The sequence below is a fragment of the Copadichromis virginalis genome, linkage group LG23, assembly GCF_057382275.1.
Source record: "Copadichromis virginalis isolate Kocher_CV1m ecotype Utaka linkage group LG23, C_Virginalis_male_GT1.1, whole genome shotgun sequence".
Taxonomy (NCBI): domain Eukaryota; kingdom Metazoa; phylum Chordata; class Actinopteri; order Cichliformes; family Cichlidae; genus Copadichromis; species Copadichromis virginalis.
Window position 1 is genome coordinate 22,922,402 of NC_140639.1, and position 17,044 is coordinate 22,939,445.

General features: G+C 39.5%; 2 protein-coding genes across 8 annotated transcripts in view; one reads left to right on the top strand and one right to left on the bottom strand.

Annotated features, from left to right (window-relative positions):
• LOC146680913 (tensin-1-like) overlaps nucleotides 1-17,044 on the bottom strand; it is a 126,687-nt gene continuing 109,643 nt past the window's right edge. For 5 of the 7 annotated variants that reach the window (XM_085449036.1, XM_085449034.1, XM_085449039.1 and 2 more), the window contains 17 exons: nucleotides 16,098-16,178; nucleotides 15,588-15,751; nucleotides 14,191-14,275; nucleotides 9,943-10,017; nucleotides 9,492-9,518; nucleotides 9,157-9,238; nucleotides 6,961-7,517; nucleotides 6,786-6,872; nucleotides 6,571-6,699; nucleotides 6,385-6,480; nucleotides 6,192-6,269; nucleotides 5,905-5,976; nucleotides 4,850-4,876; nucleotides 4,364-4,532; nucleotides 4,016-4,084; nucleotides 3,731-3,760; nucleotides 1-3,089 (listed from right to left, as the gene is read on the bottom strand). In XM_085449036.1, the coding sequence (XP_085305162.1) occupies nucleotides 2,960-3,089; nucleotides 3,731-3,760; nucleotides 4,016-4,084; nucleotides 4,364-4,532; nucleotides 4,850-4,876; nucleotides 5,905-5,976; nucleotides 6,192-6,269; nucleotides 6,385-6,480; nucleotides 6,571-6,699; nucleotides 6,786-6,872; nucleotides 6,961-7,517; nucleotides 9,157-9,238; nucleotides 9,492-9,518; nucleotides 9,943-10,017; nucleotides 14,191-14,275; nucleotides 15,588-15,751; nucleotides 16,098-16,178 (1,958 nt within the window). In that variant the 3' untranslated portion in view covers nucleotides 1-2,959. The remainder of the gene's footprint in view (nucleotides 3,090-3,730; nucleotides 3,761-4,015; nucleotides 4,085-4,363; nucleotides 4,533-4,849; nucleotides 4,877-5,904; nucleotides 5,977-6,191; nucleotides 6,270-6,384; nucleotides 6,481-6,570; nucleotides 6,700-6,785; nucleotides 6,873-6,960; nucleotides 7,518-9,156; nucleotides 9,239-9,491; nucleotides 9,519-9,942; nucleotides 10,018-14,190; nucleotides 14,276-15,587; nucleotides 15,752-16,097; nucleotides 16,179-17,044) is intronic. The other 2 variants (XM_085449037.1, XM_085449035.1) reach the window with 2 other exon arrangements.
• Nucleotides 11,514-13,858, top strand: LOC146680914 (macrophage mannose receptor 1-like). The gene is made up of 2 exons (XM_085449042.1): nucleotides 11,514-11,572; nucleotides 13,180-13,858. The coding sequence occupies exons 1-2, from the start codon at nucleotides 11,514-11,516 to the stop codon at nucleotides 13,856-13,858; spliced, it is 738 nt and encodes a 245-aa protein (XP_085305168.1).

Here is a 17,044-nt window from a genome sequence, read left to right on the forward strand (position 1 = left end):
TAATGTATCTGTATTGCTTTAATGTTTTTATTTCATTTTTTTCCTCAGGAACAGGTAAGCCATGACAGCATAATGTAAATGATAAGCGTAGACAAAATCTGAGACCCTTTTGCACATCCATAGTAGAACATTCATACAACATACAAGTCTCATCTGTACAAGGGGTCACAGAATCTTTTTTTTTTTAATTTCAATGAAACAACAAGGTAACTCTTGACTCAAAGCCAACAGGTACAATATAGTTTAGATTTTTTTTAAATTGTATTTCAACATTTAGTTCTTTAGTTTTTCTTTTCAAATGACATTGATTTAAGTGCACTGTACCTCTTTGCTTTCAATAAAGCGCCACCGTACATTCCTAAAATCATTAACGCTGTAAAAACTGCAAAGCTGTGACAATGAAACATGGAAATTTGTAAGGAAATGAAAGAATAAATAAGAATAAATAAATCAATGACTCTCAAAGGGTGGGGGGGGGGGGGGGGGGACACCTTTGGAGGTCTGACAAGGCTGCAAGTGCAGAGCTTTAGCATCACGATGAGACATGTCTGACTTTATCTACCTCCAGCACTGACGTCTATTTGAAATTTAATGTTTTGGTAATTGAACAGAACTTCATTGTTCTTCTTTGAGATGGGCACAGTGGGACTTTTCAATCTTAAGCAAATACATTTTGGAGACAACAAACGCCTGCCCACCCCCAAAATACTTTTGTCATTGCAAGACATCTCAATGTCTTGCTGTCTTGCAATTATTTAATATCGAACATCCCATAATAACCTGGCTGCTCAAGTTGAGCTAGACTGAAAAATGAATGAAACACAAAACAAATGGAAACTGAGAAGCAGCATGCAGCAAGTTAGCATAGACGTATGAATCTTTGGCAAAATTATAACTGTAACTGTAACGGATGCATAAAAGCTGTTTTCATATTGCATTCGAGGTTGGCCTCCTCCTTTTTTTCTCACACATTTAAATGTAACAGCTTCGATATGTTTGCCTTCCAAATGTAAGGAAGCACACTCAGATATTTCTGTCTACACATTTCAGACCTGTCTCCTTTGCGCCCCACCTCGTTTGGGAAGAAGAAGAAAAAAAACAGGCAGAAAAAAAGAGTAATACATGACAAGGTGAAAACAAACATATACATGTACAAAGTAATGTACACCATATATTCAAACGCATTTCAAAATCGCCAGACTTTGAAATCATTAGCCAAAATAAGTATATATCTTTTTTTTCTCACCCTATTAGGTAATCTTCTTTATCTAGACTGTACAATATATGTATATATGAGTAATCATGAGGGACCAAAGCAACAAAAATAAATACTTTTTTTCGCTATGTCACCTTTCAAAGTAGTATCTATGTACATTTATATCAATATCAATTTTTTTCCCCTTAGCTTATTGTGAATGGTTGAGCGTGTGTTCAACAAGCAGGCATTGCGCACAGTGTGGAAACTTCTCATGTGTTTTTTTTTTTCTTTGTTTTTAACACTAAATGGTATCCAGATGTAAATTTTGACAACACCGTGGAACATAAAACTGTCCTTGATACAGCGAAAGGTAACCCTGGCCCAAATGGACTGAAAACTAAATGAAAACAAAGGTAAAAACATAGCATCTCACCATCATGTGACTACTTCAACAGTGGGTTGTTCTACTTCCTTTTTTTGTTTGTTTCGTAGGACTCTGAGAAGAGTACAAAAAAAGTTTCTATTTCATGCAGTCTTTGACAAGTCATACGGCGTCAGAGTACTCGTCTAAAGGTTTTTAGTTTTAAGCACATGGCATAGAATGATTTCAGTGATGTTGGATGTCACTATGGGGGGGTGCATTTTGGGACAACAACATGCATAAAGAACAGTGCATAGGTCCAGGTCATTGGGCCAGTCCCTGGTGATTTCCAGTGTGTTTCAGTGGCAGCGTCTATCAAGCAGTTGGTGATGACGAAGTCTGTGTGACTCTGGGAGGAAAGAGTCTTGGCCTGAATCAGCGGCTCCACCTTCTAGATAAAACAATCCCTCTGTCTGGCATGCAATTGCGAGCTTGCCGATATCAGGTGGATAATCCAAGAAGCAAGGTTTTTTTGTGTTTTTAGAGAGAGAAATCAGGCTCGGACTGGATGCTGAGGTGATGCAAAAGTGGCTGCACTGACACAAAGTTCGGTGACCTTAGCGTGGCATTGTTTTATTGTCCTTTTTTCCCCTCCCCTTTTCTTTTTTTTGTTAAGTCTGGTCTGTTATGTGCAGTTTAGATCAGTCGTTTCACTGCAGAGCCCTTTCCAACACATAACAGACCTGGAAATGGCCACTCTAAGGATTTCACAATGACTTTTGTGGAAGGTAGAAGAGTCAAGCTTAAAGATCAAGCTAACATGCATAATGTCTTCAGACAGTTTTGCTAAAAGCCATCAAGGCCAACATTTTTTTTTTACTCCTGAAGATGAGTTCAAGAAAACAGATTTTTTTTTCAATGTTTCATCTTTTAAAAGGAGGAAATAATAATGGCTTAACAGCTACATCATTCTCGCACTTGTATTGCAGCTACCTTTGGTAAATCAATCGACAAGAACAACAGAAAACCCTGAAACATCCACTTCCTTTTATGTTCCCTGACTAGACTTTGCATTTTTCTTTTAGTCTTTAGCTAAGTTCTCCAAGCACAGGTTACCCTGTCGATAAATCTTCTCCCTCCAATGGCTTCCATGTTTGTCACATGCTTGCTCCGCATCACACATCCTCTAGCTCCAGTTTCGATCCACACCAAAGCCTTCAAACAGAGACTACTTCAATTAGATCAAAACAAACCAGCAAGGCAGAGAGGAAAAAACAGAGAAGGAAAACAAAAACCCAACATAAAACAGAAGGAAAGGACTCCATCCAGCCCTGGCAAAGAGGACACCAACAATGAGGGAAGATTGCAAAACAGCCACTGCCATTTGAACGTTAAGGGTTTCATCGCTGCATCATTTTAGAGACGAAGCCGACGATGGCGGAGGCGGGCTGATCTGGGTCCAGCTCAGCAAACAGGTGGCTGACATTGTCTGTTGTGCTTCCTTGTTTCCTTGCCACAAATCCAAAAAGCCTGAAAGCAAGAAAAACATATATTATACTTAAACAAAGGCAAATGACTCTGTTATCACAAGTCATTAGTCAGCAAGCAGTTTGACAGTCTACTTGTTACAAAAGTACTGTGCCAAAGTTAAAAACAAACAAACATGAATGCCTTTCATAACAAAAATATTCCAGTGTGCTTCAGTGACAGTGTCTATCAACAGGTCCAAATATAATTAAGGTGACCTTGAACAACTTCAAATTCATGCTGGGGCAAGCATCAAAAAAACATTTTGCTTTTGCAACTTTGGCAGTTGATATCCTCAGTTGCTAAATGCTTGCTAGGTGTGTTAAAAGAAGAGCCGAGGCTTTTCTGAGACATTTTGATTGCATTAAACCAATGATGTCATCTATTTTTCACTAAACAATCAAATTTCTCAGTTTCACCCTTGGATATGTTGAGTTTGTGTTAAAAGTTTCTGTTAAATTTAAAGTTTGATGTGTCTCAACCTTTTTGCCAGATAAGGTTAAATACTGTAGCTATTGGACATCTGGAAAAGGAAACCAAACAATATTTTTTTAAGTGGTTAGTGAAATGAATTCAGTTGTTTATGACGTTCAGTACACAGATAACTCTTTATACACATTTATCTTTAAAGCATGCAAACTTACCTCACTGAGCCGCCTCCTTCTTTGCCCCATCTAAACAAAAAACAAAAAATCAAATACAAAATACAATAAAAAATATAATTTTGAATTAAGTAATTACACTAATCATATATATATATATATATATATATATATATATATATATATATATATATATATATATATACACACATATATATATATATATATATATATATATATATATATATGTATATATATATATATATATATATATATATATATATATATATATATATATATATTCAGTACATTAAAGGAAAGTCTTACTTTCTGTCCTGGGGATCAATGTCACAGTAGGTTACCGTGTTTATTGGATAATGTCTTCTAAAGAAAAGCCTGCAGTAAAAATGAATGAATGAATGAATATAAAATAACATTACATTAAAAGACCATGCTTGGATGTGAAACATTGCACAGGGTATCTCTTGGTGTTTGCTGAAAAATGCTGTCATGTGATTACTGGTTTACTGGCTACCACTAGAGGGTGCAAAATTACTTTTGCAGTAAACATTTCTTTTTGTTAGGGACTATCATACTAATATATATAACAGATATAACAGACCCTTATTAAGACCATTGTTAATATTAGAGTTACTCCTGAACGTGCTTACTCACTTTCTCTGACTGTCGGTGAGTGTGATGCCCTGTGTGGACACTTTAAAGTGGACGGTGGTGGCAGCGGGCAGAGGGTTGGTTGACAGCGTCTGACTAATTGCCTTGGCAATTGCCTGAGGCCCAGTGAGCGATTCCATGTCCACAGAGTTGATGTAGAGAACATTGCACGCTAGAGGTAAACAATGGAAAAACACTGCTACATAAGAGAGGATCCTACAAAAAAAACAAAAAACAGTGTGCATGCAGTTTGTCTTAAAGTGATGGAAGCTGTAGTGAGGATAATTAAAAATGCATACAGTGAATAATGTTATGACACAAGTTATCATGCAACGCATATTTTTACATAACATGCATGAATTTCAAGTTTTTTCCAAGTTTTATTTAGTTGTAAAATTTGTTAACAGTGACTGAAACCCTCTGGGAAAGAGCACACTCATATTCAGTAAAATTCCATGATGAAGCAGAGCAGTGCAAACCAGTATTTACCATGGGCTTCCTCAGGAACCTTCTGGACTGTAAAGTAAGGATGACAAGGTTGTGTAAGCAAGTGATCTGATGTTTCTAAAAAAAAAAAAAAAAAGTTTTTTTCTTTTTCTTGAAATGCACAAATTGTCCATTCAGGGACCAGAACAGGCCTGATTCCATTAGTCTGTGCCACAACTGGTGACTGGCCAAACAGTTTCACATATATCTGATTATAAGCTGGTCTTTGTCATGCATGCGCAACATATCTGCAAAAGAACAGCACACGCTGACATCCAAATGCTGGATGTTAAACTCCTCATTGTGAGTAAAGTGACAAATTTTAAAGTAAACCACATGGGAACCGGCACTAAAACATTTGCAGCAAATCTAATCCCACATAAAATCACCATCATCCAGTTGAATATGGATATTTTAGGGAAGCAAACAAAAGCAAAGTGGCTAAAACTAAAGCTATCCAGAGTCCGGCGCAAGCCATATGCTAGCAGCCTCAGTATGAACCTCAGTATGCCCGCGGAATAAAAGCAGTTACGAAAAAAAATTTATGACAGAAGTGAAAAGGAAAAGGTGTTGATTTCATGTTGGCTGTTGAATTTATAAACATATAACTGTTTTGTTGTATGAATCTCTTGCAACTGGTTTTATTTGGCAAGCTGAAATATGTCAGGTAAAACTAGATATACAGGAAGTCATTTTAATTATCTGTATCTCTTTCCAGTAGGTTATTTTCAGTTACTTCTGTGAGACAATACCCGGTAACTTACTGTAGTTTTGGGGGAAAATTTTGTAAGTTTAAAAATTTCTATTATTGCTATATAATTTAGAATATTGCATTGAAGAAAATGTGATTTTGTTGTCATTTTTAGTTTTAAGAAAGAAACCAGAATTAAAAAAAATGGTATTGGCACATCACACTTAAAAAAAAGAACTAAAAAATTGGAAATTGGAACAGGCCAAGAAAATTGCAATTGGTGCATCTCTACTTTTCACAAAGAGTTAGTTTTTGTAGAATCATAATTTATCCCTTTTTTCTTCTAGTAGACTTCAGTGACACTTACCCGCTCCCTGCTTAAGAAGTTCAACAACTGGATCAGTTGGTGTGGTGAGTTCTAGTGCCTCTTCATTTGGGTCTGGAGAGACCGAATAGAGTAGATGTTATATTTTTGCATCTGAATACAATTACTTGCAGCAAATAAATTGTAAAGTGTAAAATAAAATTGACATTTTTATCAAAAACATGGAAGTACCTATCAATAATTTGGTTTGTACTAAAAGTCTGAGTGGATTCCCGTTCCATAAAATGTTAAAGAAACTAAGAAAGTAGAGTTAAAAAAACAAGAGTTACCTTTGGTGGGGATCATCAGTTTGCATGGCAAAGCCAGTGGGGTCATTGAGTGTTGGTACACCAAAGCAGAAAGACAGCCTACAAACAGAAAGCAATGGTCTCTCTGTCAGACTGGATCAGTCTGATATTAAATTAAATTTCAACCTGTGATTTTGATGTTGCAAACAGAAAAAAAACACCAGCAGAAACTCACCAAAATAGGGTTCATTGGGACAGCCCTTCAGGCGGACACCTTTGGGGTTTGTCTCAATCAGGAAGTGCCGCACTAGCTCGTTAGTCATGTCACCAACTAAAAGAAAGACATACTCAGCTGATCCAGCTGTTGGAGAAGGCAGATGTTTCACAAGCAAGCCAAGAGCAGAGTGCGGGAAGCCTTTACCTTTTTTGTTCTGCTGGACAGTTGGTGGTGGGCAGGCCACCTTCATAGCCAGACCATAGGCCCCTCTGAAAGAGTGGCTGTCCCTTATGACGAAAGCCCCAGGCTCCCTGTCCTTCAGCAAACTGATGGCTACAAGAAGAAGATGAGGAGAATAAAAAGAAAAGCAATGATGAGAGGATGAGCAGCTGAAATTGGTTGAAGTTCCTGACTCTCACCTTGCTCTCTGGAGATGTCTGGCTTGTACCAGTACTTGGAGGTGTCCTGGACAAACTTGACATTCATCTTGATGTCAGGATAACCGTCTGTTTGAATGAAATTAGGTGAAGAAAATCAGTGATATTTAGCCCATGAGGTTCATGAAAGGTATTAAAAAAAAAAGTTCCCTTTTACCGTATATAGACTTGGAGACGTCTGGGAGAGTGTGTGTCCCAGACAGGTTAGGCGTGCTGCTAACACTGATCGGTATTGGCATCAGGTTCTTGTTCTCCATTCTGTCTGCATCTCCACTGGACATGTGTCGCTTTTCTGGCAGCTGTGGGGAGACTGGGAAAGCAGGCGTGGCAGGCTGATGGATGCCCCCCTGGCGAGAGGCAGCGCCCAGCTCATCAGGCGTACTGTGTCCACTCGTTGCCGTGCGGCGCCCCATCAGAGGGCTAGGTGGCACACCGGCAGCTGCTGTTTTAGGGTTTCGGCCAATCAGAGGACTTGAAGGAACACCAGATGGAGGTGGGTGCCTGCCCAGCAAGGGGCTGGCTTGACCCAGGCGTCTCTGCAGTGCAGGGCTCGGAGGAGTATTGGTGGCCACTGTGCGGTGGAGGGTGTTAGGGCTGCCGGGGACTGTGTGGACGCCCATAATGTTGACCTGAGATCCGTCTGGGGAAGCAGATCTGTGGGGGTGAATAGAGGCGGGGCTGTGTGGGACGGCATCTGAAGAACTAGTTCTTCTTCTACAATCATAAAAGTGAGAAAAGGTATGTTATTGTATTTTTGTACCTGATCCTTACACCGAACATTAAATGTGATAAGGATGCTCAAGCTGACTTGATGTTGACATTTCAGCACTTATTCCAGTTCGTAAAATACATCTTGTGGATGATATCGGCAGCTCATATCTAAGTAACCTCAATGAAAATTACCTCACTGTATAATGTTATTATTATTATTTTAAAAGCATTATTAGGTCTTTTGGTTGGTTTGTCGCCCTCTGAAAGGATCCTAAACATGAACATATTGTATCAGTTTCGGGGGTGGGGTTTGGGTTTTTGTTAAATAGTGGCATTGAATATGCATTCATTTTTGTCTGTATCTGTGTGGATAGTTATTTATTATAATCTGATTGCCATTTTGAATTGAATCTGCAATTTTGACTCTATTTAGCTGTTTATGTGGATTAAATATAGATAGAAAACAGAGTGACTCCATCTGTGCTCAGTCTTTGATACTAAATTAATAAGGCTATTGAACTTTTGTTCAACTGCTCGCCAATGCAATGATGATGCTAATCTGTAAGTTCAACGAGAAAGATCTGTAATCACTTATATGCTTGCTTTCCTGGATGTTTGGCTGCTAATCTATTCTCAGCATCACTTTCACTTCTCTACAGCATCATACTGAATGATGACACCATTGCTTTAGTCCAGTGATTCCCAAAGTGTGAGCTGGAGCCCCCTAGTGAGCTGTGATGGTACTGCAGGTGGGTGCAGTAATAACAAAAATTCAGTTTGAGGTACTGGTTTTATTTCTATCACTGCTGGGATAATGCTGCGATACATCATATACAGGCCACATGAAATGTGACTGGTGATTGTTCTCTAATGAAAGACATTATACACAGGAAGTGATGTGGAATTTCTCAGTGTAAATCCTTACAAGCAAAGTCTTGAATATTTAGGCTCTGTCATGTCTTAAATACTTTTCGTTATGTTATTATGCTAACACAGCACTCAGACTGCTGGTTTACTTGTGGTTTTTAGAAGTAGATGCTAGGACTCTCCATGATGCACTAAGCACTTCTTTTTCACTCACCTCTCTTCAAACACAGTGTGTTTATATGCATCTACAGCATGTTATTAAATGTTTTCTTCTCTTTTCTATCTTTTCTGTTTTGTCCTCATGTCTCTATGCTCTCATTTCTTTCCTCTGTGTCCTCACACACTCTATAACTTGTCTGGCCCCTCCCTGAGCGTGGTTCTGTCAAAGCTCTCTTCCTTTTAAAAGGGAGTTCTTCCTCCCCACTGTCGCCAAGTGCTTGCTCAGTTAACCTGAATATCTAATTTGGGTCTCCAAGCTATCTATATGCATGAAATGAAGTACTTTCACAGCAGTATGTCCCCATATGTGTCAATGTATTAGAACCGGAAACTTTTATTTTAATTTAAAATTTGGGCTTTTCACGCTCCAGTTGCGAAATCACTTTATTTTAACCTCAATCACAAGGGTTCTTCAGAAACTTTCAGCATCATACTCCGTAAATGACATCCTGGATATGAGTATAAAAAAAAGAAAAGTAACATTTGCTTAATATGTATAAAAAACATGTACAGGCTAAAATTTTTATCCAAGAAAAATAAGTGACAGAAGACTCACCCATCAGTGCTGTGGATGGGACTGCTGGAGGAGAGAGGAGCATTCAAAGGTTGTACCCTGGAGTCGCCAAAACCTCGATTATCTGCGTGTTAAAACAGACACACACATACATGTGTACGGTCAGATCGGTTTTTGGTGCATCACGCAACAGTTGGATGCCCTGAACGAAACAAGACAAATCAGTTAACAGGCATCAGAAGCTTGGAAAAGGCGAAACTGACAGAAACAGGAAATTAATCAAACATCAATCATCATAAAACAAAGACAAATCCATGTATAGTCGAGCACAGAAATATCAAATATGGGTTTGGTGGTGCCACAAAAAGTAAGCTTACCTTGTTCTCCAGTATTAGAATGAAAGTCTGACCACAAGAAGAAAAAAGAAGCAGACACCAACAGAAGAAGAGAGGGTGTGTGGAAAAGGAGGAGAGAAGAGAGATGCACTTGAGCTCAGAGCAAGAACTGTTAGCGTCGAAGCATTTGCAGGAACAATTCTACACACTAGAGGGCAGCAAAGTATTAAAGCAACCTTCTACTCAGTCAGCTACAGTATGACATAGTGCAGGGATTCTGTGCACTGTACACTTCTGTATAATTATCACTGGATGGCTAAAGTGCTTTTAGTCAAATCTAATTATGATTTGGGAGATTCAAATTCTTTGGATGCAAATACTGAAAACCTGAATGTTGTACCATGAACTGAATATCATTTTGTATACATCATCTGTAGTATATATACTGTCAGTTCTAAATGAAGACAAATATATTTAATGCTGGTAAACTGACCTGCTGCACCCTGCTGATGAGGCTTCAATCCCAGCGGTGACACAGGAGTCTTGCTCAAATCTGGAGGAGAGCGAGCTACGAGAAAGAAAGAGATTCAAAAGATTCTTAAAAATTTTGTATTTGCAAAACTTTCTCATTAGTGATGACATATGAGAATACGTAATAATGTACCCTGACTAATACAAGGAATGAAAGCACAGAGGTTTTCCCTTTTGCAAAAGTATGATGCAACATGGAAATTCATCAGATGGTGGATTTACATGTACGAATATGTAACACTTGAAGGCTCATAGGTGTCAAACTCTGGCCTGCGGGCCAATTTTGGCCCGCAGCCTAATTACATGGTAATTGCATGGTAAAGGGTAAAGGTGGGCAAATATGAATGTTTGTGCAAAAGAACACCTTCTTATTAGAACACTTGTGAGTTCAGGACTAATGACAGGAGAGAGGACTCTGGGGTTCCCAAATATCAGTATCACACAGACTGTCTGAACACGGAGGTCAGTGCTATAACTGAATTGAGTACATATATTTTGGGGGCAGTGGTTGGTGAGATGACTTGTAAGTTTGATTGTTTTGACTATAAAAACACACCTGGTTTGATGGAGGCAGTGAAAAGGACAGATCTCTTTTTCAGTGTTGTTGATAGGATTATAATTTAATGTTAATAGCTTAAATATATCCTATGTTATCCCAAACCTGGAGAGTTTTTCAAAGATTATAAAATACACCTAAGTCCACATTACTTTATATTTAATTGCACCAACATGGCCAAAGAATAAAATGACAAAAAGCAAAAGGATGGAAAGATAGAAAGATAAAAAGCAGAAGTAATAAAGATTGTTTCTTTCAGCCCTCACTGAGTTTCTTCTCTTGACCTCTACATTTGCATTTGAAAGAAATCACTAACAACATGGAAAATCCTTCTTTTGATTCGTTTGTCGGCTGTGAAGTCACGCAACCCCTATTAGTTGCTCTTTCCCAATAACCTCAGGCTTCATGTCTGTGTCTTTCTTTGATATATTTGAAGTGCATTGATGACAGAAATTTAAAGAAATCAAATAGCTGTTGAATTTAATTAAAAATATGGAGACCAAAATTACATTCCTAGAAGACCACCCATATGGAAAGGATATATATACATCTTATAAAGTTTGTATCTGTCTTGTATGAAACTTGTATGAAAAGCATACAAGGGTGAAAACACATATAAGGTCCCTTGAAAAATTATATAATGAAACTTGTATGTTTTGGATACTTACTAAAAAAATATATGAAAGTAATGAGAAAGTGGCCACTTTCATGAGTAAATCATATGTTTTTACTATTTCTTTTCCGTAAGGGCAATGTTGGACGAGGAGTGCACAGAACAGACATAATAATGAGTGTTTAAGAAAGACTTTTATAGTCTGTCTCTTTCCTTGAAACTTTGTTCTCTCTTCTCCCTCGACAATACTGATGGGTTGAGCGAATGACAGAGCCTGCCTATGCAAATCATTTCTGTCAAACATCTCATAGCTTTGACATTTTGGGTATTCACAGCTCGCAACACTCTTTGAAACAAAACAATGATGGATCAGGTCTTCGTCTGGACCCTGCTCCTCCTGAGCTTTTCTGGAACTTCTAGCAAGTACAGTGGGGCAAAAAAGTATTTAGTCAGCCACCGATTGTGCAAGTTCCCCCACCTAAAATGATGACAGAGGTGAGTAATTTGCACCAGAGGTACACTTCAACTGTGAGAGACAGAATGTGGAAAAAAAAATCCATGAATCCACATGGTAGGATTTGTAAAGAATTTATTCGTAAATCAGGGTGGAAAATAAGTATTTGGTCAATAACAAAAATACAACTCAATACTTTGTAACATAACCTTTGTTGGCAATAACAGAGGTCAAACGTTTACTATAGGTCTTTACCAGGTTTGCACACACAGTAGCTGGTATTTTGGCCCATTCCTCCATGCAGATCTTCTCGAGAGCAGTGATGTTTTGGGGCTGTCGCCGAGCAACACGGACTTTCAACTCCCGCCACAGATTTTCTATGGGGTTGAGGTCTGGAGACTGGCTAGGCCACTCCAGGACTTTCAAATGCTTCTTACGGAGCCACTCCTTTGTTGCCCGGGCGGTGTGTTTTGGATCATTGTCATGTTGGAAGACCCAGCCTCGTTTCATCTTCAAAGTTCTCACTGATGGAAGGAGGTTTTGGCTCAAAATCTCACGATACATGGCCCCATTCATTCTGTCCTTAACACGGATCAGTCGTCCTGTCCCCTTGGCAGAAAAACAGCCCCATAGCATGATGTTTCCACCCCCATGCTTCACAGTAGGTATGGTGTTCTTGGGATGCAACTCAGTATTCTTCTTCCTCCAAACACGACGAGTTGAGTTTATACCAAAAAGTTCTACTTTGGTTTCATCTGACCACATGACATTCTCCCAATCCTCTGCTGTATCATCCATGTGCTCTCTGGCAAACTTCAGACGGGCCTGGACATGCACTGGCTTCAGCAGCGGAACACGTCTGGCACTGCGGGATTTGATTCCCTGCCGTTGTAGTGTGTTACTGATGGTGACCTTTGTTACTTTGGTCCCAGCTCTCTGCAGGTCATTCACCAGGTCCCCCCGTGTGGTTCTGGGATCTTTGCTCACCGTTCTCATGATCATTTTGACCCCACGGGATGAGATCTTGTGTGGAGCCCCAGATCGAGGGAGATTATCAGTGGTCTTGTATGTCTTCCATTTTCTGATGATTGCTCCCACAGTTGATTTTTTCACACCAAGCTGCTTGCCTATTGTAGATTCACTCTTCCCAGTCTGGTGCAGGTCTACAATACTTTTCCTGGTGTCCTTCGAAAGCTCTTTGGTCTTGGCCATGGCGGAGTTTGGAGTCTGACTGTTTGAGGCTGTGGACAGGTGTCTTTTATACAGATGATGAGTTCAAACAGGTGCCATTCATACAGGTAACGAGTGGGGGACAGAAAAGCTTCTTACAGAAGATGTTACAGGTCTGTGAGAGCCAGAGATTTTCCTTGTTTGAGGTGACCAAATACTTATTTTCCACCCTGATTTACAAATAAATTCTTTACAAATCCTACCATGTGGATTCATGGATTTTTTTTTCACATTCTGTCTCTCACAGTTGAAGTGTACCTCTGGTGCAAATTACTGACCTCTGTCATCATTTTAAGTGGGGGAACTTGCACAATTGGTAGCTGACTAAATACTTTTTTGCCCCACTGTATGTTTACATTGAGGAGAAAATGCCTTGGGATAAAGCTTTAAGTTACTGTCAGCAGAAATACACAGACTTGGCCCCGGTCAGTAATGAACGGGATAACCTCAAGCTTCAGGAGCTCTCTCACAATCTCAATGACTACATCTGGTTAGGACTGCTGAGGAATCTCTCAGACAAAAACAAGTGGCTGTGGTCAGGAGGTGGACAGGTGACTGAGCTTTGCTGGAAACAGGATCAACCTGAAAACCGACCCAATGAAGACTATGGACTTTTTGATAACAAAAAATGGCGTGATGCACATGCAGACCATATCAACCCTGTCTTCTGCTACAGCACAGTAGTGGTGGAAGAGGAAAAGACTTGGGAGGAAGCGCTGAAGTACTGCAGGGAGCACCATGATGACCTGGCCAGTGTGGCATCAGAAACTGAGATGCTGCTGATCCAGAAAGAGCTGAATAAATATCACACCACTAAACATGTCTGGATTGGTTTGCGCTTCTTATCTAAGGACTGGATCTGGGTGGATGGGCAGGAGATGGACTACGAAGCCTGGGATGAAGGGGGAAAACCATTGTGTCCGCAGGCTAAGATGAAGTGTGCAGCCTTACAGAAGACAGGAGGGCGTCTGAGTAGTTGGAGGGCTCATGACTGTGAGAAGAGACTCAGTTTTATTTGCTACTGAGCTGTTTCCATTGCAAAATCATTTAAAGCCTTTATTTACTGTAGTTTGGTTGTTTATCTTTTTTTTCTTCTATTTTATTTGGAGTTTGTTCTTTGCTGTGTATTTGTTTCATTTATATATAATGAAAACAAAATTACTTAATTTAAACTTCAGCCTCTGTTCACAATTCAGTGTTTTCCAGCAGCCTTTCTTGTGCATTTTTTAATAAAGAAATAAATGTAATTTAGATTCAGACCAACAATTTCTATCTAATGTCTTAGACAGAGTGAGCCTATGTGTGTTGTGGCTATGACTAGGGGATGGAGAATATGGAATATGGAATAAATTCTCACCTCCACCACCTCCAAAGGTGGAACTGTTGGCAAACCTGTCTGTTTCATTGTCCTGAAACGTCTCTCGGTAGCTGTGCATTGGACCCTGAAAGAGATGATCAAGGCACACAGATATGGAGTTATGTCAGGAAGTATAAAAGAAAAGTATAATTAGTCTACAGAAAAATCAACGCAGCTTGACTTGATTAGAGTCAAGACACAATATCATGACAGAGTAATTAATAAGCTAAAAATAATTTAAAAAAAAGAGAAAAATCAAACTAGAATGGATCAACCAAAAAGACATGAAAGCTAAAACCTGCCTCTCTTTAATGGTTTTTGCCCAGAACTTTAGATTGACTAGCAGACATGCCTGAGGGGTTGTACAAGTTCCTACACCGTGAGCATATGGGACACATAAAACAGAGCAAGACCACGAAGATATTTAAAAACAAGTAAAAGAAATTAAAATATGGAAAGTGCAGGAACATCAGTGTACTGTGTTATTCCTCCTCTGCAGCGTTCGCAGTCAGCTGTGGGTACTTTACAAAAGTTTTGCGTCATCACATCAGTCAGCTCTGCTTGATATAAAAGCATGCGTAAGTTTCTCTGTCTCACTCAGAGCAAGCAGAGTTTGAAGTTCAAGCACATTTTTCCGCAGATAAGAGAAACAGAACAGAAAGTTAAAATCCAAATCAGCAGTCACTGCTAGTTTGTTGCTTGGTTGGGGTAGGTCTGAAGTCAGAACTTTTATGAACAATAAACAGTCGAGAGCTCGATGTTTTACTGTAGCTCACCTCATGCTGAAGGGGAAATTGTTTAGGACTCTCTTCCATAATACCAGGATAGGCCCAAAGCTGGGCATGAAGTATGACTGTTTGCTTCCTCCTGCACCACCCCAATTAAAAACATGTCGCTATATGTCGCTATAGCCCCTTCGTGCATAAAATGAAACTACTTCAGTGCAAATATGAACTTATCGGCTAATAATAGCTACTTGCGGAACTATCAGAAGCAACATTTCTAATGGCACAATAGAATTTAAAAAGCAAATAGGAGAGAGAGCAGAGACATCTGTCAACTATGTAACATGTGTTGACATTGGATAGGTTGTCCACCAGAGGGCACTCTGCAACTTCCCTTTGGGCAGTGCACAGCCTGCTGACCAGTGCAGAGTCAGGCAGAGGGTAAATGAATAACTACACATAACAAATATCAAGTAAAGGGTTTATTTTCCTTGTCTAAAAGAATATGCATTTACATATTAGAGTTTCAGATTTTTAAATCAGCTGATGCTGGTATTGGTCTTGAAAATCCTACAACAGTCAGCCTCTAGGATTTATCATGATTTTCAGTGGGGACAAAATTAGTGACAAAATCATGTGCTCGTGGCTTAACCATAAAATCAAGTGCTGTACCTCTCTGGGTCTTCCTCCTGGGTTGAGAGCAAGATTGTTGGAAAAGTCTGGTGAATCCACTGCTGACGTACTATCATGGCCGCTCTGGTACTGTCCCTCACTCGTGGTCCGACGCCTGCCCGTCTCCTGTGTCACTTCTGGGGTCATCCCTCTGGAACGAACTCCTGTATCCCCCAAAATATTTGAGTATGAGGAATCATCAAATCATTATGCCCTTTTTTAACATCTTTTTATGTTGCTTGTGTAGTCCCGGGATATTTGTTCAAAGATGTATCAGCTAAAGAGAAAGCATCCTATCAATATAAAAGGGCAGCATCATTCCCTCTTTAAGAGAGGCAGAGCCAGTGAGAAAGATTCTCAATGTTTAAAAACGTGGCTGCAAGTAATAAGAAAGCAGTGGGAAAGGACAAATAATTGGGAAAATGGAGGAAGCAGAGAAAGTTTCTAGAAATGCAAGACAAATAAAATGAAACAAAGACAGAATTTAAAGGTGGGGTAAAGTGGACAAACCAGAGAAGGAATAGGAGCGATGGCGGTCAGATTGTTGTGGTGTCATGCTTTCACTGATGCCCCGAATACGAGCGTTGTACTCTGTTTCCGGGGAGGGATGTCAAGTGGTGGAAGGGAGGCAGCAGGTGAAGGTAGAGGAGGAGGAGGAGAGTGAGTGCAGAGGAAGAAGCAGTGGAGGGTAGGGTTTCCATACAGTGAAGAGATGGGTTGAATGGAAAAGGAAAAGAAAAGTCAGAGCAGAAATGGATAAATAAAAGTATTCTCCAAATGAGATGACACGCAAGCCCCTAGCTAAAAAAGGAACTTACATTTTTGTTCCACTGGGAGGCACTTTAGAGCTTCCAAATCATTTCAAAGAAAATCGTGCATGCCGACATTGCATGGAAGCTGGGCTCTCTGAATGCCTGGCTATTCTTACTCTCACCTCATTTCCACTCTCAGCAGCTCTGCACAGCTCTCTGAGTCAGAGAAGCTAACTTTATGAGTAAGGCTTATTCCTCTAATACAACACCCTGTAATGGATCGGTTATAGAAACTGCACCGCTGGCATTCTACTTGGTTCTTAAGATTACAGAGACTTCAAGATAATGCGTAAATTGTGTTAGCCATTTTGGATATATAAGTTTTGTTGAATATCATTTTCAGAATATCAAAAGTGTTTTAGGCTATATCATATGCTACAAATCTGCTTTACATCTTTATGCTTATTTATTTGCTCATTAGTTTCAGGCAAATCATCCATAATGTTCCCTGAACCTCCAAAACAGAGCATCGCTAATGACTGTATTAACCTGCTCTTTGAGTCCCCTTTAGGGGCTACAACATGCCACCATCAGTCCAACAACCCACAAATACTGACATATGTGTGTTTGTGCAATCTTTTCCTTGAAAACAAGAATAGCAAAAAACGATTTCACATATTCTTTTTTAAACCTTAAAAAACTTGG